At 49.1% G+C, this 22,601-nt stretch overlaps 3 protein-coding genes across 18 annotated transcripts in view; 1 reads left to right on the forward strand and 2 right to left on the reverse strand.

The window, feature by feature from the left end:
- TMEM8B (transmembrane protein 8B) overlaps positions 1–22,601 on the forward strand; it is a 75,084-nt gene that overhangs the window by 25,283 nt on the left and 27,200 nt on the right. For 2 of the 16 annotated variants that reach the window (XM_045469335.1, XM_045469329.1), the window contains 3 exons: positions 263–409; positions 520–659; positions 910–1,830. In XM_045469335.1, the coding sequence (XP_045325291.1) occupies positions 263–409; positions 520–659; positions 910–1,291 (669 nt within the window). In that variant the 3' untranslated portion in view covers positions 1,292–1,830. Of the gene's footprint in view, positions 1–262; positions 410–496; positions 660–909; positions 1,831–8,077; positions 8,229–9,502; positions 9,629–16,070; positions 16,282–22,601 lie in introns of those variants that run through there. The other 14 variants (XM_045469331.1, XM_045469339.1, XR_006710344.1 and 11 more) reach the window with 13 other exon arrangements.
- LOC123593474 (olfactory receptor 13C7-like) lies at positions 3,327–5,288 on the reverse strand. The gene has a single exon (XM_045469348.1). The coding sequence runs from the start codon at positions 5,177–5,179 to the stop codon at positions 4,163–4,165; it is 1,017 nt and encodes a 338-aa protein (XP_045325304.1). The 5' UTR covers positions 5,180–5,288; the 3' UTR covers positions 3,327–4,162.
- Positions 12,891–15,015, reverse strand: LOC123593476 (olfactory receptor 13J1-like). Its single transcript, XM_045469352.1, has one exon. It carries the CDS (start codon positions 15,004–15,006, stop codon positions 14,068–14,070), a length of 939 nt encoding a protein of 312 aa, XP_045325308.1. The 5' UTR covers positions 15,007–15,015; the 3' UTR covers positions 12,891–14,067.

Consider the following 22,601-nt stretch of genomic DNA (forward strand, 5'->3'; position numbering starts at 1 on the left):
CCAGAAGCAGAAAGATTAGGAGGGTGAGGACAGGGGTCGGGGCTGCCAGATACATACAACTTGTGAAGCAGACCAGGCCTCCCTACCACATTCTTCTCAGAAGCAGGGAGTCAGTCAGGCATTTCCCAGTTCTGCTCAGTCTGTGATCTCTGACCTCTGCTTTTCGGACAGCAGTATACTACCCTCATGGTCTCTTTCTCCAGTTTCACGGACCTGGACTACTGCCCCAGGTTCTCTCAATGCCTGTCATTTCTTCCTCCAGTTTTACCATGCCTGTGACCAGCCAGGCATTGTGGTTTTCTGCATCATGGACTACGATGTGCTGCAGTTCTGTGATTTCCTGGGCTCCTTAATGTCGGTGTGGGTCACTGTCATTGCCATGGCTCGTTTACAGCCTGTGGTCAAGCAGGTCAGTCCAGAGTGGGCCCTGGGGGACAACCGTAGGCAAAGTCTACTTGAAATTCACTCCCAACCTCTCCCTGGGGGCATTGCCAAGTGCCCCTCTCCCACCCGGCCCAGCCCCCGGAGTCCTCTTTCTCCAGGTGCTGTATTTGCTGGGGGCTATGCTGCTGTCTATGGCTCTACAGCTTGATCGGCATGGACTCTGGAACCTGCTCGGACCCAGTCTCTTCGCCCTGGGGATCTTGGCCACAGCCTGGGTAAGGTTGGGAGGGCTAGGGGAGGGGGGAGTCCCAGCAGCACCTGGGTGCAGGGCCCTGAGTGTCTGGTCCTCAATGTAAGATGGGCTTGGACCCGGTCATCATCATGGCGCTGCTCGTGGTGCCCACTCCAGTCTTGGCAGGTGCCTTCAGGTCGCGACCAGGGCTCCAGGGAAGCCTGAGAATGACCAGTTCTGGCTCGGGTTCCAAGGCCTCGTATCCCTGAGTCCCACTTCTCTGCTTCCCCCAGACAGTACGCAGCGTCCGCCGCCGGCATTGCTACCCACCCACGTGGCGCCGCTGGCTTTTCTACCTGTGCCCGGGCAGCCTTATTGCAGGCAGTGCTGTCCTACTCTATGCTTTTGTGGAGACCCGAGACAACTACTTCTACATTCACAGCATTTGGCATATGCTCATCGCTGGCAGTGTGGGCTTCTTGCTGCCCCCACGTGCCAAGACTGACCACCGGGTCCCATCTGGAGCCCGGGCCCGGGGCTGCGGTTACCAGCTGTGCATCAATGAGCAGGAGGAGCTGGGCCTTGTGGGCCCAGGAGGGGCCACTGTCAGCAGCATCTGTGCCAGCTGAGGGGGGGCTTTGGGCCTGGCCCTTGGGGAATATGAACCCTTCCTAGGGGCAGAGAGCCCTTCCTGGGAATGTGGAGCCGTCCCAGGGATAAGAGACAGGTTGTGTTTCTAGAGGCCACGGAGTCTTTCTTGAGGACATGGAGCTCTTCTAGGGGCCTGGCGCACTTCCTGAAGGCTTGGAGTCTTCCTGCATCCATGGAGTCCTTCTTAAGGACTGGAGCCTGTGCAGGGCCACAGAGCCCCTCAGGACCAAGGAGTCACTCCTAGGGGTGTGGAGTCCTTCCCAGGGATATGGAGCCCTCCTAAGGACATGGATTCCTTCCCCGGGAGACAAAGCCCTCTCAGAACATGGCATCATTCCCGAGGAAATGGAGTCCATCTTGGGGAAACTGAGTCTCCAGATCTTCCCAGCAGCTCAGCAACTCTGGCCTCAGGCTTCCTTCCCAAGGCAGCATCTGGGCTGTGCCATGCTGTCTTGTGCTGGGAGGGGGATTGCAGGACAGATGGGGCTGGGGCTGGGGCGGCCGGTATTCTGAGTTGATGCAGGTGGAGTCTGGTGTGTCTCCAATGAAGTATTTGCTGGTTCTGTGCTGCCTTCTTTCCTGGGGCCAAGGGTGTGGGGAGGAGAGGGTAAGAGAGGGTCTGAGGCAATCAGCAGGGGTGGCGGGAACCCAGCCAGAATGACAGAATGAGCTGCTGGAGCTTTTGCCTGAGGCTTTTGCCCTCTCATGGCTGGCTGCATTCACTGGGAGTAGGGAGTTGTGAGTGAGTGTGTGTGTGTGTGTGTGTGTGTGTGTGTGTGTGTGTGTGTATGTATGTATGTGCTGACATGATTTAAATTAGTGAGACAGACCTCCCTTGTGGTGCCCACACCCAACAGGAAAGGAAGCTGAGGTCTCAGGAAATTGGATTAGCAGGTACAAGTCACAAATGTGCAAGAAATATCACGGTACATAACTTCTATTTTGAGTCCCCATTTTGCCTGAGAAACATCCTTCGTCAGTTTGGGATTTCTTCTCTTTCCACAAGGGTCACAGCTGAGTCTTAAGGGTCTTATATAATGCAGAGATGTTGGGAGAGAGTTTTCTGGTCACCGGGGTCCACACTGCACCCATCCCCTGAGCGTTCCCACGTTCCACCTGGTCCCCAGGCAGCAGTGCAGGCAGGCCATCCCCGAGCGCTTTCCTGTGCCATCTGCATAACCCTTTTCAGTACTGAGGCTCTCCTGACTTCTGTGCCACATGCAAAGACCTGTGAGGCCTCGGCTGCCCTCAAAGCCATTTCTCCTCTGGGGGACTACTTGGGAGTTTTACTTGACCAGCAAGGCATGAGTTGCTCCATCCTTCAGATCCTGGAACCCTGTCCAGGGGTTTGTCCTCGGGATTGGGGCCCAGGGCCTCTTCCTTTTGGACCCTTCTGTGCCAGTGCCCTTGCTGCATCCTCTCCTCTCTCTTCCTTCTCCCTAGCTTAGGGAATCTTTTAATAATCTGGAGGTGGAGAAGTCTCCCTTTTCAGTTTTTCTCCCTAATCTTTTGTCTATGCCTTAAGACTCTTCTGTTAAGACTTTAGAGCCTAGGAAGCTCAAAAGCCAGGAAAAATCCCTTTGTTCTCTGCTTTCTGCATTCTCTTTTCCTTGGGGCGCTGAGCAGAGTGATGTGGCTGACTGAATGGTGAGCCAAGAGATGTGGGCTGTTGCCGTATCAGAAATACATTTTCTTCATATTAGGTTGTACAGACTCAGGTCATTAGGTTGCATGAACCCAAATAGCTGGGATTCAGAACAGAGTCTGCAGAGTACAGAAGGCATTGAAGAGGGACACAGAGCTGGGACAGACCCCACCCAGCTAGAGGAGTCAGAGGGGTTTTCAGGAAGAGGGGGGGAAGATTTGAGTGAGGGCTGAATGATTCCGTAATGCCGAGGTGTTGGGAGAGGGTTCTCTCTGGTCACCAGTGTCCACATTGCATTCCTCCACTGAGATTTCTGTCATTCCAAATGGTCCCCAGTGAGTAAAGCACTTAGGACACAGTATTGTGCCTAGCTTGGTCTGTGATGAGTGGCCAGTAGATGCTAACTAAAGGTCAAGAGGTGTCTGGACACAAGAAGGAAGAGCAAGGGGGAGACACAGAGGCAGGGCAGACTGATAGTTGTTGGGGAACTGGGAATAGTTTGGCCGGGCCTGGGCCCAGAGAGTGTGTGTGGGTGGAGTGGGGCTGAGGCAAGCAGCCAGTATGAGGTTGGATGGAGAGGTGGGGTCTGGTTTTTATCCCATGGGAAATGAGCCACTGGGGGGATTTAAGCAGGAGAGTAGCATGATCAGTTTGGTGTTTTTGTTTTTGTTTGTTTGGGTTTTTTTTTTGAATGGGCGTTAGCTAGTGCAGAGGAAGGATTTTGAAGAGAGTTTGGAGGACAAAAATGTGGTGACACAGCTGTTGTGATACTTGAGAGAGAGATAGTGAAGGTTTTTTGAGGCAATGTCATTGAAAGGAAGGGACCCATTTAGGAGCTCTTAGGAGGTGGATTTTCTCAACTTAGTGACTAATTCGATGTGTGGGGTTGTGATGGTCAGAGAAAAGGAAGGCACGTCTCTAGTGGCTCTTGGGTTGACTGTAGGATGGCGTGGCAACCGTTAGGCTATTCACAGATTTCTCAGTCTTCCCACTCCTTCCAGACACATGGCGAGTGTGTTTCACCTCCCCCTTGATGTTAGCCATGGCATGTGCTTGCGTTGGTGGATAAAGTGGAAGTGAAGCTTGAAGAGCCAGCCAGGCTTTGTCATGGTGACTAGCAATGTTCCAGGTGGTAGCTGCGTTATCATCCTGACACCCTGAGGGATGAAAACAATGGTTCAGAGCAGACCCGCCTGCCCAGTCTACTGCTGATGACCTGCCACAAGAGTGAGAAACAAACCCCGTGGGTTTCAGCCGCTGCGATTTGAAGTCATTACCATGACGGACCTAGCTGTCTTGCGTGACACAGTTGAAGAGCAACAGGGAAGGTGGGACAATTTCCTGGAGAGCAGGTCTCCCCAGAGCAGGGCTAGGACAGCAGATTTCACCTCTGCATTCCTCAGGCTGTAGATGATGGGGTTTAGTGAGGGCGTCACGACCCCATAGAACAATGCAATAATCTTATCCAGGTTGGGGTCCTCGGCCTTGGGCTTGAAGTACATGAAGGAGATGGTCCCGTAGAAAACCACCACAACTGTGAGGTGGGCAGAGCAGGTGGAGAAGGCTTTGCACCGGCCTGCGGCAGAGGGCACCCTAAGGATGGCAGCAAGGATGAGAATGTAGGACAGGCAGATGAGGAGGAGTGGGGCCAGCGTCAGGACAGCCGTGGCCATGATTAATAGCAGTGCATTGAGAGAGATGTCCCCACAGGACAGTTTCAGCACTGCCAAGATCTCACAGAAGAAGTGATTGATGATATTGTGGCCACAGAAGGGCAGGCTCCAGGTGAGAAGGGACTGCAGCAGTGAAATGGCAAAACCTGTCCCCCAGCTCAGCACTGCCATCCACAGGCACGTCCACCTACTCATGATCTCTGTGTACCTAAGCGGCTGGCAGATAGCCACATAACGGTCATATGCCATCACAGCCAGGAGCAGGCACTCCGTGGAGCCCAGCGCCAGAGTCAGGTACATCTGCAGGGCACAACCAAGGAAGGAGATGGTCCTTTGGGCTTCCAGGAAGTTGGTCAGCATGAGAGGCACAAAGGAGGATGTGCCACAGATGTCCATGAGGGAGAGGTTGCTGAGAAAAAAGTACATGGGGCTGTGCAGGCGGGGGTCCAGCATGTTCAGCCCGATGAGGAGGGAGTTCCCCAGCACATTCATGGAGTAGATGCCCAGGCAGAGCACAAACAGGACCATCTCTAGGTTAGGGTGCTCGTGTAGCCCCAGCAAGATGTATTCTGTCACAGCCGTCTGGTTTGCCATCTCATTCTCCCTCCTTCCCTGTCAGGACCACAGAGCTCTCAGAAAAATCTCTTGCTGACCTGGGAGCCAAGCAGCCTGGATGTGTGCCCTGGGGGCAGGTCAGCCCTGCCGCTGCAATTTAGTTTCATCATCTGATGAGAGGATTGGACTAAAGGCCTGTAAGCTGGCCCTCAGCTCTGCCTCAAGTTGTGATGTAACTTAGGGAGATGAGGCACATTCTAGACCCCTAGACACTTTGTTGCTCTCCCCAGGGTGGGTGCAGGGGAGACAAGGGTAGGATTCATGTTTGGCACACTCCATTGTAATATAAAGAGTCCTTGGCTGTTAAGGGAAGCATCTTTTTTAGGTTATGACTCCATATGGTTGAATTTTGCTCATGGCATTTCAGATTCATTCATTTGCTGCATGGGTTTTGAATACTTATTCTGTGCTAGGTCTTGTTTAGGTGCTGTGGGTACATCAGTAAGAAAAATAAATAGACAGAAACATACCACACCTATCATAAGGTTGCCCCCTTTCTTCCCTGTATTAGGTGAGATGAACTTTGGAAGGCCTGTGGGTGATGGGAGATGCTCATCTAGTGTTCCTTTGGGCATTAAGGGCCAAACATTTCCACTCCACAAGATGTGTAAGCCTGATGTGTGGTCATCTGTCTTTAAGGAATGATAGGCCATCCGTCGATTTTTTTTTCCTTCCCTCATCCATTGATTTTTAGAAGATCATATAAGAACATAAAATTCCAGTAGAGCCACTGGTCACAGGATCTAACCCTGGTCATGCAAGCCAAGTGACTCACTTCTTGGCCTCCATATTGCCTTATAGAATAAATTATATTGACAATGATGTCTCAGGAGGAGGGAATACCAGGCTCTACTCTGGCAGGGGTGTTGTCATTCAGTGACTAGTTTTAAAAGGGAGGGGTAGGCAGAGGTGGCAGTTCTCTCTCAGGTGGCTTTCGTTGCTCTTCTGAGCTGGTCTCATTGCCTCCTTGGGAAATGCCAGTGTCAGGAGGGAGCCCTAATGTCCCTAAGGTACAGCAGTCTTGTTAGGCAGGAAGGCTGTCTTATGGCCCAGGTAACCCCTGGTTTAAAGCAGAAACAGGAGCTGAGTGTGACATTTTACAGAAGATATAGTCACCTCACTCCTGGATTGACTGTGAGGCCATTGTCCTGTGACAGCACTGGAGTTCCGTTTGTCTGTCAGGGCTGGATTTTTTCCCCTCATTCCTCTTCCTCATTGCATCTAGCATTTGTAGGAGTTGACGGGCTCATCCTCTGCTGAATGAATCTTGTCTTTTCCCAGTGCTACATCTTGCCCAAGAAGTTTCCTTTTATTTTATTTTTTTATATTTATTTATTTTTAAGTAGGCTTCATGCCCAACACGGGGCATGAACTCACAACCCTGAGATCAAGACCTGAGCTGAGATCAAGAATCAGATGCTTAATTGACAGCCATCCAGGCATTCCCTTTTAGGGGCAGGTCCTCCCTCCCTTCCCCAGTGGGGGCTTCCTGCTTATCCTTCAGAGCCCTGATCATTCTCTCTGTCTCTCTTCTCCCTGCTCCATGAGGGGTTACATGCTCCCTTCTTGTGTTCCCTCCACCTTTGGTTGTCCCTCTGTTCTACAGTGTGCTGTGCACCCGTCCCCTCTACTAGAGAGCAGGACCCCATTTCCTTCCTTCACACACCTCCTACAGTGAGTGATGCCAAGAACAGTCACTCAACAGATATTCAATGCATGATTCAAAAAACCTAGCTTTGCACCCCAGCGTCACTCAGCACTAATTAGCTGCGTGAGATTGACCAAGTCACATGGCTTATCTGAGACTCAGAATCCCTCTGGAAAATGGAGGTGCTGTGTAGCTCAGATGAGGCAGACCCGCAAAGGTGCTAGTGTGCTGCCTAGTGCTACATGTTGTGTGAGGATCCAGATCAAAGGCTGCATCTTCAGTCACAGAGCACCTGCTGGATCTGTGCTCACCACCTCCTGACAAGGGTTCCCGCGTCTGTCATGACCCCCGGCATCCCCAGAGCTGGTGCCACTGTTCCCTTCTCTGGCCTGAATTAGGGTAACTGTTAAGGGTGTTTCTGGAGATACAGAGGCAGCTGATTAATCTGGGTCAGCGCTGGACCTTACATCTTATCCACATGAGCAATTAAGGGCAGGGTTTCTCTGGCTGAGGTTTGGCAAAAAGATACAGAATTGCCTGAGTATGATGGTGGCTCATTCATTCACTCATTTAACAGATAACTGTGGAGCAGTTACTATATGCCAGGCCCTGTGCTAGGAGCTGAGAATACAGCAGAGGCTGGTGTGGCTTCCGTCCTAATACTTTACGCTCAGTCCCTCACGCTAGGTGACCTTGGGCATGTCCCTTCCTCTCTCTGGGCTTTAGAAACCTCTGAGATTTTCTTTGAGTCTAGGATGTAAAGACAAAGCAAAACTTGAAATCTGTAAAGAAGTTAAAAGGAAGCACCTTTTCTAGGTTATCACTTCATGGATTATACCCACAACATTTCAGATGCAAGAATAAGGGCTTGGTCTGTACTCGGTGTGTTTTTACAAATTGAGCTATGTTAACCTCAAATTCTGATACCTGACACGGGTGTGTGTGTGTGTGTGTGTGTGTGTGTACGCATGGTGGGGGGGGGGGTTCCCAAGTAGGTGAAAGGTGGGAAACCACCTGTCCCCACATTTCTCTTCCTCACCCTCATCTCTAACAAAAAGACCAAGTGGGAATGGCAGAGGCATTTGAGGGCTTTTGAAAACAGGCTGTGGCCTGTCCCCTTGCCCCATCTCCCCTACACACACACCTGCTCCAGCCTCACCAGACCACTCCCCATTAATGGACAAACCCCACACACTCCTATCTCATCCCTCTTCATACTCTTTCTTCAGCCTGGAGAGGCCTTTCCCTTCCACTCATCCTTCAAGGCTCTGCTCTCACACCCCTCCTCTGCACAGCCCGCTCAGATGCCTTCCTAGAACTGACCATCCCAACAACATGATGCTTACTGCCATAAGCACAGGTTAATTGCGTTCTGCCCTGCATTGTAGTGTGTTGTCCCTCTCTCAAGTGACTGTGAGCTATTTTAATCAAAGGGTCGTGTCCGATTCATCATTGTTACCCTCGGTGCCTGCACCCAGGCAGTGTTGATGATTGCCATTTGAGATCTGGTGCTATTCCGCTGCTCCAAACCCTCGTCCCGGATGTCTCACTTTGAGATCACCTCCCCCACCAACACACACACAGCAACAGAGGAGCGACTGTTGTGATTGCTGGGAGAAGAACTTTGGGGGTGCCAGTCTTCTCCCTGTCTTTCTGAAGAGCTAAGTCAGAGAGTAGTGGGTTTCCTCACAATTTAGGAGTCTGATCATAATACATTCATGGAAATTAGAACCAGCTCATGGGGTGACAGACTTAGGGCCCCAAAGAAATAGGTCTGTATCTAGAAAATGCCATGTGTCCAGGTAACCGACAGCTTTGACTCTGCTCCATGGCCACAAGATGGGACACCAGAGAGCGGCTGCTGTTCCCTGGGTGCATCAGTTAAGATGAGCTAGGTTTTGCTGCAGTAACACATAATCTTAGTGGCTTCCCATGACAAAGGTTTACTTCTTTCTCGTGCTACATGTCCTTTGTAGGTCTTTAGGGGGTTCGGTTCCATGTGTCTTCCTCAGAGATCCTGGCTGATGGAGGCTCCACCATCTGGACATCACAGGTTGTGATGGCTGGGGAAGGACACACTAGGGCATTCACACCAGCAGTTACATGCTCTGCCCCAGAAGTGTCACATCTGCCCACACTTCACTGGCCCTGTGTAATCCTACCACATGCTGGGAGGAGGAGAACCTGAAATATTGCTGAGTATTTAGGTACGATATTATCTCACAGTACACTCAGAAAACCACTCTGGCATCTATCTGCCAATGTCTCACACTCTGTCATGTTCTGGAAAATCAGGTTCACACAGAGATAGCAAACCGAGTGTCTGAGAATAATTGTCTAATTCCACGCCCTAGATTTAGACCTCCTGAGAGTCAAGGTGATGCCATAAGCTAGGACTGGGAGCCCTGGGACAGGAGCGATTGTTGCCTTTGTTCTGATTCTGCTGTATGACCTTGGTCAAATTTCTCCTTCTGTGAATGGAAGCACTCAATTAGGTGACTTCTAGTACTCTGTAACCCCTGAAACATTTCCTCACTCTGTCTAGCAACTTCCAACCCTGAGGTCTGACAGACCCAGGGTTACTTTGCAAGGTAAATATTGTATCAATTTCATTGACTGGCAACTAGTTTGAACCATTTGATATTTTATTTTAGGCTTCACAAATTATTTTAAAAGAAAGGTGATGGGAATAAGAGGACCAAAGCTTCCGTTACAAGTTCCCTGACATGACTGGATCTAGGATTCCTGCTTCACTACTTCCTCGCTGGATGGCAGAGCAGGTGAGTGTGGGCTTTGGAGTCAGACCAACCAGGGCCCAAGTCCCAGTTTTGCTCACAGTTTTCCGAGCCTCACCTTCCTCACCTGTAAAGTGGAGATAAGAATAGTGTTCCCTTGTGGGGTAGTTTTGAGGATCCAGCGAGACAAGGCATGCAGAGCTCTTAGCATAGAGCCTGGCACATGATAAGCAATCAGTAAGTGGTAGCCAATATTACTAGTATCATTACGTCCTCTTTCACAAGCAAATATTCCGGTTTTCATACACTGAAAAAAGGTTTCATGAGAACAGCCCACATGCTAGATCGATTGTCCTTACCTCACACCTACTGCCCAGTGACATTAGCACCTGCAGGTAGCTGGAGCAGGCTGCCAGGTGTTCTGACCCGAGGCTTGGGAGACAGAGCCGGCAAGTGCTGAGCTCGTTACAAGCAGACACACTGTTCTGGGATGGGCCAGGGCCAAGGCCTCCAGGACCAGCTCTTGGTCCCCTGCCACACAGCTCTCCTGCTCTGGGCCCCGGGGGACCTCTCAGTCCCTGCCCAATTTAAAGTTCAAACTCTGGAACCACACAAGTTTGAGGGTTTGGGAGCTGTGGGGCTTGGACACCCCAGGATTCTTGTGCTTTCCCAGGAGGGCCTGGTTGCAGTGAGGTGGGCACAGGACAGACACGGGACAGATTCTGACTGAGTCTGGTTGCTGTCCTGCCCCTTGGATCTGAGGACTGGAGTTTGTGGCCCCCTGCCACAGGCCTGCATGTCTTGGTCCGTGAAAAGGGGCATCTTCATTCAGGAATGTTGTGAGGATGGGGACTCGTGAAAGTTTAGCAAAGTGAATCGCTGTCTAGGGTATGAGGCCCTGAGCACTTGTGAGGGAGATTAAGTCAGGGATTTAATCACGGGTCTCTATAGGTTTCCTTGCCCTCCTCTTCCCTTCCTATCTCCTTATGTTTCCTTTCCTTTCCATTTCCTTCACTTAAAATTTTTTAAGTGTATTTCTTTTGAGAAAGAGAGAGAGAGAGAGAGAGCATGCAGGGGAGGGGCAGAGAGAGAGGGGAAAGAGAATCCCAAGCAGGCTCTGCACTGTCAGCATAGAGCCCGATGTGGGGCTCGAACTCATGAACTGTGAGATCATGACCTGAGACAAAACCAAGAGTTGGACTCTTAACCGACTGAGCCACCCAGGTGCCCCTCCCTTTCCTTCATAATAAAGAATAACAACTTGTCACAGTTTAGGAACTACAACACAGCCTTCACTAAAACAGTGGCAGCTACAGATTTTCCCATGATACTATGTCTTGTCCTTTGGGATTTTTATCAAGATCACAGGTCAAAGTAAAACATTCGAAGATTGGTACTATTTGTTTTCTACATGGTCATGGACCAGTGCCCTCTTGCTGCCCACGGACACCTGGAACCCAACACCATCCCCTCACTGCTCTCATTTTCTCCATCTCTGTCTCAAGGGGCAGCACCGCTATCCACCCAAATAAGCCTGAAACCCAAGCTTCAACCTACAAAGCCATTCTGTCTCTCGTCCACCTCTGTAGTCATCTGTAGATCCCAAATATTTCCCAGCTGCCCTCTCTCCGCTTGGTTGCCCGCCTGGTCAGGCCTCATGAGAGCCTGGCTTATGGATTATGGCAACAGCTTCCTCACTGCATGCCCCTCAGGCTGGAGGCCTTCTCATCTGTGCTCTACTCTGGAGCCAGGAGATCGTCCATTTCTTGAAAATGAATCACCTTGGGGCGCCTGGGTGGCGCAGTCGGTTAAGCGTCCGACTTCAGCCAGGTCACGATCTCGCGGTCTGTGAGTTCGAGCCCCACGTCGGGCTCTGGGCTGATGGCTCAGAGCCTGGAGCCTGTTTCCGATTCTGTGTCTCCCTCTCTCTCTGCCCCTCCCCCGTTCATGCTCTGTCTCTCTCTGTCCCAAAAATAAATAAACGTTGAAAAAAAAAATTTAAAATGAATCACCTTATTTTTAAGTTCTAAGTCACGTTCATGTTATAAATATTGGAAATATTGGAATTAGTTAAATGAAGAAACAATCCTTATCTAACCTATCAATCCTATCTAACCCCACCACCCAGTGGAAACTCTTAATATTTTGTCATAGTTTCCCAGAATTTTTGCATATATACTTATTCATAAATCCATAACAAAAATACTTAAACAAATAATATTGGGATCACAGTGAATACAAAGTTGTGAATTCTGCTTTTTTCTATTTAACTACATTGGGAGCATTTTCCATTATCAAATATTCTTCAGAAAATAAGAATTTTTTGAAGGCTGCATCATATTCTATTATTGGACACCACCAAGATTTATTTGGACACTCTTCTATGATTAGATGTTAAGATTCTTACAACTTCCTGTTACTATAAATAATGCTGTGATTAATGTCCATATATATATATATATATATATATATATATATATATCCTTATTCATAGATCTTTGCACCTCTAATGATCATATTAGACTAATTCCTACAAGTAGATGTGTTAGGTCACAGAGTCCAGCAATTTTTAAGTCTTTTGATTCATACTTCTGACTGATTTTTTTTGTTTTACATTTATTTATTTTTGAGAGACAGAGACAGCACGAGCAGGGGAGGGGTAGAGAGAGAGGGAGGCACAGAACCTGAAGCAGGTTCCAGGCTGCCAGCTGTCAGCACATAGCCCGACGCGGGGCTCGAACTCACAAACCATGAGATCATGATCTGAGCCAAAGTTGGACGCTCAACCGACTGAGCCACCCAGGCGCCCCCATACTTCTGGCTGATTTTGCCAGGAATTTATATTAACTTATTCCCACCCTCACCAGCAGTGGATGACGTTACTTCTTCACTGCACCTTCATTACCAACGGACAGTAAAAAAGTTCTTCACTAATTTCATCGGTGAAAATGATATCTAATCACTAATCTAAAAGTAAATGTGATTTTAACACCCCCAATGCCCACCTGATAACATCCAGATTCTTGTCCTGGCATCGAAGCTGGGCATCTTTGTGGGCAGCCTTCACTCTGGCCTGGTCAGAAAGGGCTGAGCTTCAGCGAGCAGGCTGTGCTTCTTTCCTCCGTGCCTCTGTTCTGACCGATGTGGGAAGCAGAAGGAGGGACTGGAGGGGAACAGAGCGCTCAAGCAAGGATTCCGCTTTCCTGCAGCGGGGGGCAGGCAGGAGAGCTGGACTGCTTCCTGGAGGCCAAGGCTAGCTTCCCCATCACACAGACAGTACCACTGAGGCCAGAGGGGGGCAGGGAAGGGAGATGCCCTGTGACTCTGCATCCATTTCTGCTGTGTGCTCACTGAGTTCTCAGAAAGGAAAGCTGAGAAGAGGCTGAGCACCAGGAAGGGGCAGCTCTGGCAGGATCCCTGCAATGAGGTAAGGAAGGATAGAGCAAGTCTCCCCAAAGCCAGGTGAGGCCTGGATGCTGGGCTGGGAGGCATGGAAGAGGCTGCTTTCCGTGCTCAAGAGAGACATCGGGAACACAGGCCCTGGCTGTTCAGGGTGATGGGTGCCCTGGTGGCCAGACGGGTCTGGAAATCATGGATTCTGGGCCTCATCACTTCCTCTACTGTCACCTCCCTGGGTACCATGCCTGTCATCTCTGAACTTAGCTCCGCTCAGATTCAGGAAGGACCCCAGGCTCTGTCACTATCACCCCTACACTGATGTGTTCGTGAATGTATTTAAGAAACCTATGGGAGGCTAGGGTTGGGCAGGGCTGGGCTGTGGGGCCAGAGTGGATTCTTACCTTTTCTGCTCTTATAGTAAGACTGAAAATAAAGCAGGAGGAGCTCAGGGAGGGGCAAAGCTTCGTGGGGGAGGTGGCATTCGAGCTGGCCCTTGACAGTCAGGCCATCCTTTTACATGTGGAGTTGTGCTGCCTCGTGGGAAGAGCCAAAAGAGCACAGAGCTGGGCAGTGCTGGCCAATCCCGAGGCTCACACCTGGCTGGCACGTGTGGCTGTCAGGAGGGGGAATGTGGGGCAGGAGCCCAGGGGTTAGTCAGGACTAGCAGGGCCGGCTTGTGAGGGCCCTGAATGCCCCACTGAGAAGATTATGCTTTGTCCTGAGGGCAGTGGGCAGCCACTGGGTTTCAGTCAGGAGAGGGTGTGATCACATGTGCTTTTCAAAAAGGCCCCTCTATCTAGAGGCCCCTCTATCTATCCCCCAGGGAGGATAGAGTGGAAGGAGACTGAGAGTGAAGTCTTGAGGCCAGCCAGGAGCCGGTGTAGAGGTGCAGGCGGTGGTGCCGAGAGCTGGCCAGGCCATGCCAGGGGAGGAACCAAGCGGTGCTTTGTGAGCCCTTCTGTGGCGGCCCCAGTGGGACTCGATGCTGGCTTTCTGGGGTGAAGATTCCAGCCACACAGCCCTGCACCACACCTGTCCTCCCTATAGGAGGCCTCACCCACTACCCTAAAGAGCCCAGGTGTCCCTCACTTGGAGGTCCAACTTCTACCCCACACTTTCCTGGCAGCCTCCTTCACTTCCGTGTTCCTCAAGCTGTAGATGACTGGGTTCAGCATGGGTGTGACCACGGCATAGAGGACCGTGAAGACCTCGTCAGAGACGCGTGCCTCCTTGCTCTTGGGTTTCATGTACATGAATATTACGGTGCCATAGAAAAGCATCACCACAGCCAGGTGTGCCGAGCAGGTGGAGAAGGCTTTGCGGCGCCCAGCGGCTGAAGGCACCCTCAGGATGGTGGCCAGAATAAGTATGTAGGACAGGCAGATGAATGCCAGGGGTACAGGCAGCAGCAGAATGGCGCCCACCAGCAGGAAGACTTCACTGACTGACGTGTCGCCGCATGCCAGCTTCAGCACTGCCAGGATCTCACAGGTGAAGTGACTAACCACTTGGCGGCCACAGAAGGGCAGCCTCATGGCAATGACCGTCTCAGTCACCGACTTGAAGAGGCAGAGGCCCCACGCGGTTCCCGCCAGGAATAAGCAGAGCCGGTGGCTCATGAGCACGGGGTACCTGAGTGGCCGGCAAATGGCCAGGTAGCGATCGTAGGCCATGATAGCGAGCAGTAGACACTCTGTGGAGCCTGTGGACAGGCTCAGACACATCTGGACTGCACAGCCAATAAAGGAGATGGTCTTCTGAGCTGACAGGAGGTGGACCAGCATCAGAGGCACAAAGGTGGACGTGTAGCAGATGTCCAGGATGGAGAGGTTGCCCAGGAAGAAGTACATGGGTGTGTGCAGGCGGACATCTAAGACACTCACTGCCACGATGGCAGTGTTTCCCAGCAGGGTCACCGCGTACATGGCTGAGCACAGAGGGAAGAGCAGGTGCTCCAGGGCCGGGTAGCCAGAAAATCCTTTCAGAAAGAACTCAGAGATCTCTGTCCTATTGACCAGCTCCATACTGCAGTGCTCAGGGGGGCACACAGCTGGGATGGAGGGAAAGAGGGTGTATGGTGGTGGAGAGCCCACAGAACCTCTTTTGGGTTGGGGTGCCTGGGTGGTTCAGTCAGTTGAGCATCCGACTTTGGCTCAGGTCAGGACTTTACAGTCCATGAGTTCAAGCCCTGTGTTGGGCTCTGTGCTCTCATTGCAGAACCTGCTTTAGATCCTCTGTCTCCCTCTCTCTCTCTGCCCTTCCCCTGCTCGTGCTCTCTCTCTCTCAAAAATAAACATTAAAAAAAAGAACATCTTTTGGGTTGAAGTATATTGCTTGGGCCTTTTCCAGCTTTTATGCACAGTCTGTCCTCGAGTTTGGACAATTTGCACACCTCTAGGCCGCAATTCATCCACGTGAAAAGTGAGCATTGATCTGGATCAGCATTTCCCTAAGAGAGTGTTAATGGAAATGTTAGTAGGCAATCTGAAAAATTAATTTGAGATACCACTAGATTAATTGAAAGTAAATAAAGTTCTTTACTGCAGGACTTCTCAGAGCCTTATATGCCAATGTGATTTGTGACTTTCCAAAAGTGGTACAGGGCATGTAGTTCCCAAACTTATTTGACCATGGGTATCATTCTTTTTACATTAATCTACAGCACATAAGTATTCTACTAACATAGTTTGGGGAAAAAAGTATACTGGATCAGAGGTCTTCAAATGAATGTGTACTAGAATCACCTGGAAAGTTTGTTAAAATACAGATTGTGGAGTTTCATCCGCAGAGTTTCTCACTCAGTTTGTCTGGGTGATGCTGCTTCTGCTGGCCACAGTGCCACACTTGAGAATCCCTGGGCTAGATGGTTCCTGAGGTTCCTCTTGGCTTTAAGGAACCTCTGAGCTGCTTTATACTGTTCCCACTGTTTGGAATGCCCTTTTCCCTTATTTCTCAGCCTGCAGAAATCTGATTTGTGTCTTCAGGTTAGCTCTGGTCTCCATGCATGAAGCATACATTGTGCCTCACATTGGAGGGGCTGCTGATCTCTGAGCTTATCAGTTGGCTCATCCAACCTGTCCTTCCACAGGGCCTGTTTGTCAGCTACTGTGTGTGGATTGACCTTCAGAATCTGCCTTCATCACAGGCTTTTGAGCTGAAATTTGAAGGACTAGTTGGCCTGGCCCCAAACCTCCTATTTTCTCTGGGCCTGAGCTAGAGCTGCTTTGACTTCATGAATTCCTAAGGCATCTGCATGGAAAACTCCCTGAGAGGTGAATCCATTGGATCTCATTGCACAGGTAGGAAGCTGAGGTCACATCGTAAGCCTCTGGCAAGGTGGGCCTAGAATCTAGTCCTCTCAAATGCATGGCACTGACATCATGCTCACGGCAGAGATTTGCTTCTGTCGAGCACCAAATGTTGGTTGTTCTTTAATCACAATGGATGAACATCTTTCTCCCACATTCTCCCCTCAGTCTTCTTACCAGGTAATGAGCATGAGTCAACATGTCCCATGGACATACTTAGTGTTTCAGACACTTGCAAGATGTCAGTAAACCCATGGGACACGCTGTCCAAGCCAGGATCTAGAGTGAGCACCAGTTCCTGTCCGTGCCTCACTTGCATGAGAGTTTCCTTCTTTTACTCCTCCTGTGTTTATCCATTCCAGAATGAAGGAGAGATTGAGCTCCTATTACAGTCATCATGCTAGGCATTAGGGGAACAAATATGCTCCCGGGCCACTAAATTCAAACCATTTCTATGCAGAAATCATCTCCAATTTCCATGCCTAGCTTCATCCTGCTTCTGTTTGCGGGTCTCTAGTGACAGGAAGCCTACTTCTCCCATGGACATACTTCTTCCTTTTTTTTTTTCTCTCTTTCTGTTAAGCCATGCTAAGGGTCACAAAAATCCTTCCCAGTATGGAGTCTCTGGGTGTTACTGGGCCTGCACCACCCAGCAAAGTTCAAGGCGAGTGGCCCCTGTGGACGCTTTCCTCTCACACAGAATAAACACAGGGTCCAGGGCTCTGGGTCCTACTGCAGGAACGAAGGGCCTCTTCTGCAGCAGGGAGAGCTCTGCCCTAGTCTTGGGACCTCAAATAGAAGGTCTTGCCTTTTCTTGACTGTGTCTAGACACATTGTGAGGTAGAGGAGTGTGATCTGCAAGCTCCCTCCAAGATTCGGCTGGGAAAACCTGAGACAGGGCTCGTGGAGGGGCACCTCTATTTAACAGAGTGTCAATAGCAGCAGGCGCTGTGCCAGGGCTGTGGGCAGCATAGAGGTGGCACTGTGTTTTCCTGAAGCCCCAGTAGTCGGGCCATGCCATAGCTTCCTTTGCACGGCTCCACATACTATAATCTATCCCCTAAAGTCACTAACAAACATAAGCAGCTGTTGGCTCTCTATCGCAATATACATACACCCACGTAATGTTCCCATATATGCCCCCAACTCCATGTGTGTGTACAAACAACTGTTTGACCCCCCCTGTATGCACATACGTGCCTGTGCGTGTATATGCCACACATGGGCTCATGTATGTGCCTGTATGGTCCTCCACGTGAGTGTATGCATATGTGTAGCAGGCACTCTCTCATGGGCTCTCTCTCTCTCTCTCTCACACACACACACACACACACACACACACACACACACACACCTGGTAGTACGGATCCTTGGACTTGTGGCCAGGGCTTCAGAGGACCAAGCAGGACTACTAGGATGAATGGAGACCAAGCTGGGACCCTGGACGTGTCAGTACAGAAGGAAGAGCCCTTGGGGTAGGGAGCAAACTTTGTCTGGACTGAACCAGGAAGACAGAGAAACATCAGAGCAGGGACATGGTCACCAAACCAGCTCTAATGTCTTGTCTGCTTTCCAGCCTGTGTGCTGAGTTGCTGTCTCTCCCTGCTCTTTTGTCTCTCCTTTAGCTGGAGGATGAGGGCCTCTGGGAAGAGGGGCCAAGAAGGGATGTGTATGGATGCTATGGAACTCTGGTTCTCAAAGCAGGGCTAGGAAGCTTTGTCTGCAGAGCCTACAGTGTCCTTTCTGCCTCTGCCTTACTCCTGGCCATCTGCTACCTAAAAACCAGTTCAGATGCTACCCCCACCAGGGAGCCTTCCTTTGTTTCTCCCGGGTCACCTTGAGCCCTCTCTCCTTTGTGCACAGCCCTGCTGGCATTTTCAAGGTGGCACTCACCTCTCTCACTCACTTCTCGCTTGTTGCCTATCCTGCCAGCCCACAGGGGTGGCATCTCCTCCCCCAGGTTCTGAAGGCCAAGTTGAAGCCATCAACTTCTTCCTGTCTTGATGTGATTTCATGGGGCTAAGACAAATTGGGAGTGAGCAGCTGGGTGACAAACATGAGCTGTTCCTAATCTGGAGGACAGCCTGGCAGAACTGGAAGGGTCTCACAGCTCATGTAGACCAACCCCTTTTTACATATGGGGAGACTGAGGTCCAGAGAGAGAAGGGCTTGCCCAGCATCATCACACACTGAGTTGGAGGGGGAAGCCAAGGTTCCAGTAATTCCTTGGAGGTCCTGACTCCTAGCCAAGGCCCCTTCACCTGCCCCCATATCTCCATTTTTTTACTTACCTTGAGGCTTTTTCAGATTCATGTCCCTTGTTCCCTGGAATATACTTTAGAGACCAAGAACCTTCTTTGGCTGCAACTAGGAGAACACAGTTCAAAGAAGTGGGCCCAAGCCTCCTTTACACAGGGAACCCTGGTGGGCAGGACATGGGGTTTCACACTGACTCAGCTTTCCCAACTTAGAACACATGCCTAGACTTTTGCAAAATTCAGTGAAGTGTTTGCAACTCAATAGAATTAAGTAGAGCTTTTAGAATTGGGTGGAATTAGGTAAAGTACTCAAAATTCAGTGGGACGTTCTCTGAAGAGTATCACACTTGTTGGAATTAGGAAATTCTGATGGGCTCAAGGCTGAACAGGGACTCAGTAGCTTACTGCGGCCTCCCAGGGACTCCCTGACCCGGGTGGCTCCCGGCTCCATCGTGGCCGACAGCCTCCCAGGGAGCAGGCAGGTCAAATGGAGTAGGCACCTTTCAAAGCTCCCTATGTGCCAAGGGACTGTGCAATCCCCAAGGCAATTTAGAGGGAGAAGGGGAAATGTGCCCAGCGTAGAAACTTTGGGGTGCTTCAGGGATGATGTCCCAAAGACCCAATTACACAGAGTCTATTTGGAAATCTTAATTGGTGTGAAAAAGTTGGCGAAAGTGACTCAGGGTCGGGATCTGCACTCACAGATCAGTCCCCAGCCAGTGTGACCCAAGCATGTTTATAGAATGAGTAAATGAGTGAGTGGATGAGCAGTTAAATAAATACATAAAGAGTTCTCGCGAATAAATTTAAACATTAATGAATGGTGAGTACACAAATGATAGGCGAGGGTGCTTTCCAGGAGAGTTAGAGGTCCTGGTTCAACTGTCATAAGGATCTCAAGAAAATGCAAAATCTGGAAAGAGTGTAATGAGGAGGGAACTAGATGAAAAGAGACAAACAGAATTACAGAATATCAGAGCAAGGAGTCCATATTTACCATCCTGGCCCACCCTCATTGTAGAGACAAGGAAACTGCTCTAGAGAGGAAGGAGCTGGCTCAGTGTCCGGGGTTTGCTCTGTGACGCTGATTTGTCTGCCCTTGAATGCATCTCCCTCAGTGCAAAGCAGGTCTGCCCAGGTCAGGCAGTGACTGGGTGCCTCTCACTGCACCTGGCTCCTCTTCTCCAACCTCAAAACAGGCATCTTGATGGTTGCTCCTTGAGGTTCCTTCTAGTTCTCAGAGTCCATGCCTCTGTGGGCTGGAGGGCCTCTTTATCAAATAGGGTCGTTTTATTTCAGAGCTGACTATTGTTATTGTTGTTGGATTTTTATTTAACTGTTTTAAAATACAAGTGACTTTATTAGCTTTTTATGTATTTATACAAGCTATACATATAGAACATTCTTTTATTATTTTACTTTTTTTTTTTTAACATTTATTCATTTTTTGAGACACTGAGAGAGGCAGTACAAGCGGGGGAAGGACAGAGAGAGGGGGAGACACAGAATCGGAAGCAGGCTCCGGGCTCTGAGCTGTCAGTACAGAGCCCATCATGGGGCTCGAACTCATGAACAGTGAGATCATGACCTGAGCCGAAGTGGGACACTTAACTGACTGAGCCACCCAGGTACCCCCAGAACATTCTTTTAAAAAACCATGAAGAGGGGCGCCTGGGTGGCTCAGTCAGTTAAGCATCTGACTCTTGATCTCAGCTCAGGTCAAGATCTCATGATTTGTGAGTTTGAGCCCCATATCGGACTCCATGCTGACAGCACAGAACCTGCTTGGGATTCTGTCTCTCCCACTCTCTCTGCTCCTCCCCCACTTGTTCTCTCTCTGTCTCTCTCAAAATAAATAAATAAGCTTAAAAAAATAAAAAGATGCAAAGAATACAAAAATGTATGATGTAAAAGTTATACTCCTTCTTCATGCCCCCTCTCCCTGACTCCCCAAAGGTAGCCAGTGTCTATCTACATATTTTTCTGGTCCTTTACATATGCATATTTGCATAGAAAGATCAATTTTGTAATCATATGTAAATATGGCTTTAAAGCATGCTTTCTTGTTCTAGTCTTATTAAAGATAAGTGATGTACAATTGCTTATATTTAAATCATGTAATCTGATGAATTTTAACATAAGCGTATAGTCATGAAGCCATCAGCGCAATCAAGACTGAGAATTTATCTGTCATCCCCACAGTTTCCTCATGTTCCTGGGTAATCCATTCCTCCCTCCCCAAACCAGGATATCTCTTATGTGTTTTCTGTTCATTAGATTACATGCGTTTTTCTAGCATTATATTTGTTGCAACACTGTTTACCAATACTAATTTTTCATATTTATGGATCTCTTTCTAGACATAGTATTATGTTTTAAATAAATTTTATTGTCTCTTACAGTCCTCATACCATACTGTTTTAATTACTGTAGATTACTAGTCTATATTGATATCTTCTAGGTCAAATTCCTTCTTACTAGCCTTTTTCAATAGTATCTTGGTTATTCTAGCACATTTCCTTTTCCAGAAACATTTTGCAGTCATCTTGACAAATTTCATGAAATCTCTTCTGAGATTTTGCCTTTAATTCATTGACTAATTTGGAAGGCAGTATTGACATCATTATAAAATCAAATTTTCTCATCCAGGAATATTGTTTGTTTCTCCATTAATCCAGATCTTTTATTGTATCCATCATGATCATAGAGCTCTTCTCCTAATATGTTAATGAAGTGATTTCCATCAATATATATTTTTTCCCAAGGTCAAACTCTTCTTATATTTCTGGGATAAACCCTTCTGCCTCTTGGTGTTTTATTCTTGTCAGAGATGCAAGATTGATTTGGGGGTGATCTGATGGCCTCTAGCTTCTGGGCTCCACCTGGTGGACATCAGGCCAATCTCGATGGTCTTTGGGAAATTGGGAGGACGTGGTTGGAACAGCTATGAAGCCCTGAATTCCAAGGCTCAGGCCTAGGGAGATCACTATGGTGGCAGGATGACAGATCAAGGAATCCAGTGGACATCAAATCTGTGTGCCCCAGTTATGTGGCTGTGCACCCTGTCACCTTGGGCTCTACTTGCTTCTAACTGAGGGAAGAGACCAAATGTGTATTAAAAGAATCTATTCTCAGGGCACCTGGGTGGGTCAGTCTGTTAAGCTTCTGACTTCGGCTCAGGTCATGATCTAACTGTTCGTGAATTCAAGCCCTGAATGGGGCCCTGCACTGACAGCTCAGAGCCTGGGCCCTGCTTGGGATTCTGTGTCTCCCTCTCCCTCTGCCCTTCCCCAGCTCATGCTCTGTCTCTCAAAAATAAATAAACGTTAAAAGAATCTATTCTCTCAGAATCCAGCAGTCTATTCACTAATACGTCCTTTCTCTAAGCTTTATAATTATCTTTATGTCATTTTCAATGAGGCCAAAACCTCAAATATACCTTCACTTTTATGAATCTGGATGCCTTTCATATCAATAAACTTACAAATCAGAAAAGTATATATCAACTTTGGTCCAGAAAATAAGATCTTGAATCCTTGGCACCAGCCAAGTTTGGAAACTCAACACTTGTATGGATGGCTTCCCCCAAAGTTGTAGAAGATAAAACTTTTACATGTTTAAATGAAAATAAATTCTTAACAGCACTGAAAAATCAGAGACAGTGCTACCAGCAGACCAGAAATGTCAAGGAATTGCTGAAAATGGTAAGCAAATGAGATTGGATTGTTAGAAGAAACCACAGCCAAACAAAATAAGGAAGGGATTACTATAGTAAGGACAGTGGTTTTGGGGGTTCTCAGCTCAGAGGCAACAGTTACCAGGAGCAGGGGGAAGGGCCTGAGGCAACCATCAGGATGACTGGTTAAGGACTCTAACTTGGCAGCAAGCAGGCAGGTTCAGGTAGTTGGGCATCAGAGATGTTTGCCTTCCAACTGAGTCAGTAATTGTCAATGCTTGAACCAGAGACTCACAGAAAAGTCCCAGGAGGAATGGGGAGCCACCAAGCCCAGCTGAAATCCTCTCAGTAACTCCTTCAGCTCCTGTATCATCATT

The sequence above is a fragment of the Leopardus geoffroyi genome, chromosome D4, assembly GCF_018350155.1.
Source record: "Leopardus geoffroyi isolate Oge1 chromosome D4, O.geoffroyi_Oge1_pat1.0, whole genome shotgun sequence".
Lineage (NCBI taxonomy): Eukaryota > Metazoa > Chordata > Mammalia > Carnivora > Felidae > Leopardus > Leopardus geoffroyi.

Bases quoted from the DNA above. Each gene is read 5' to 3' on its own strand.
- LOC123593474 (XM_045469348.1), bottom strand. From the start codon at position 5,179: ATGGCAAACCAGACGGCTGTGACAGAATACATCTTGCTGGGGCTACAC.
- LOC123593476 (XM_045469352.1), bottom strand. From the start codon at position 15,006: ATGGAGCTGGTCAATAGGACAGAGATCTCTGAGTTCTTTCTGAAAGGA.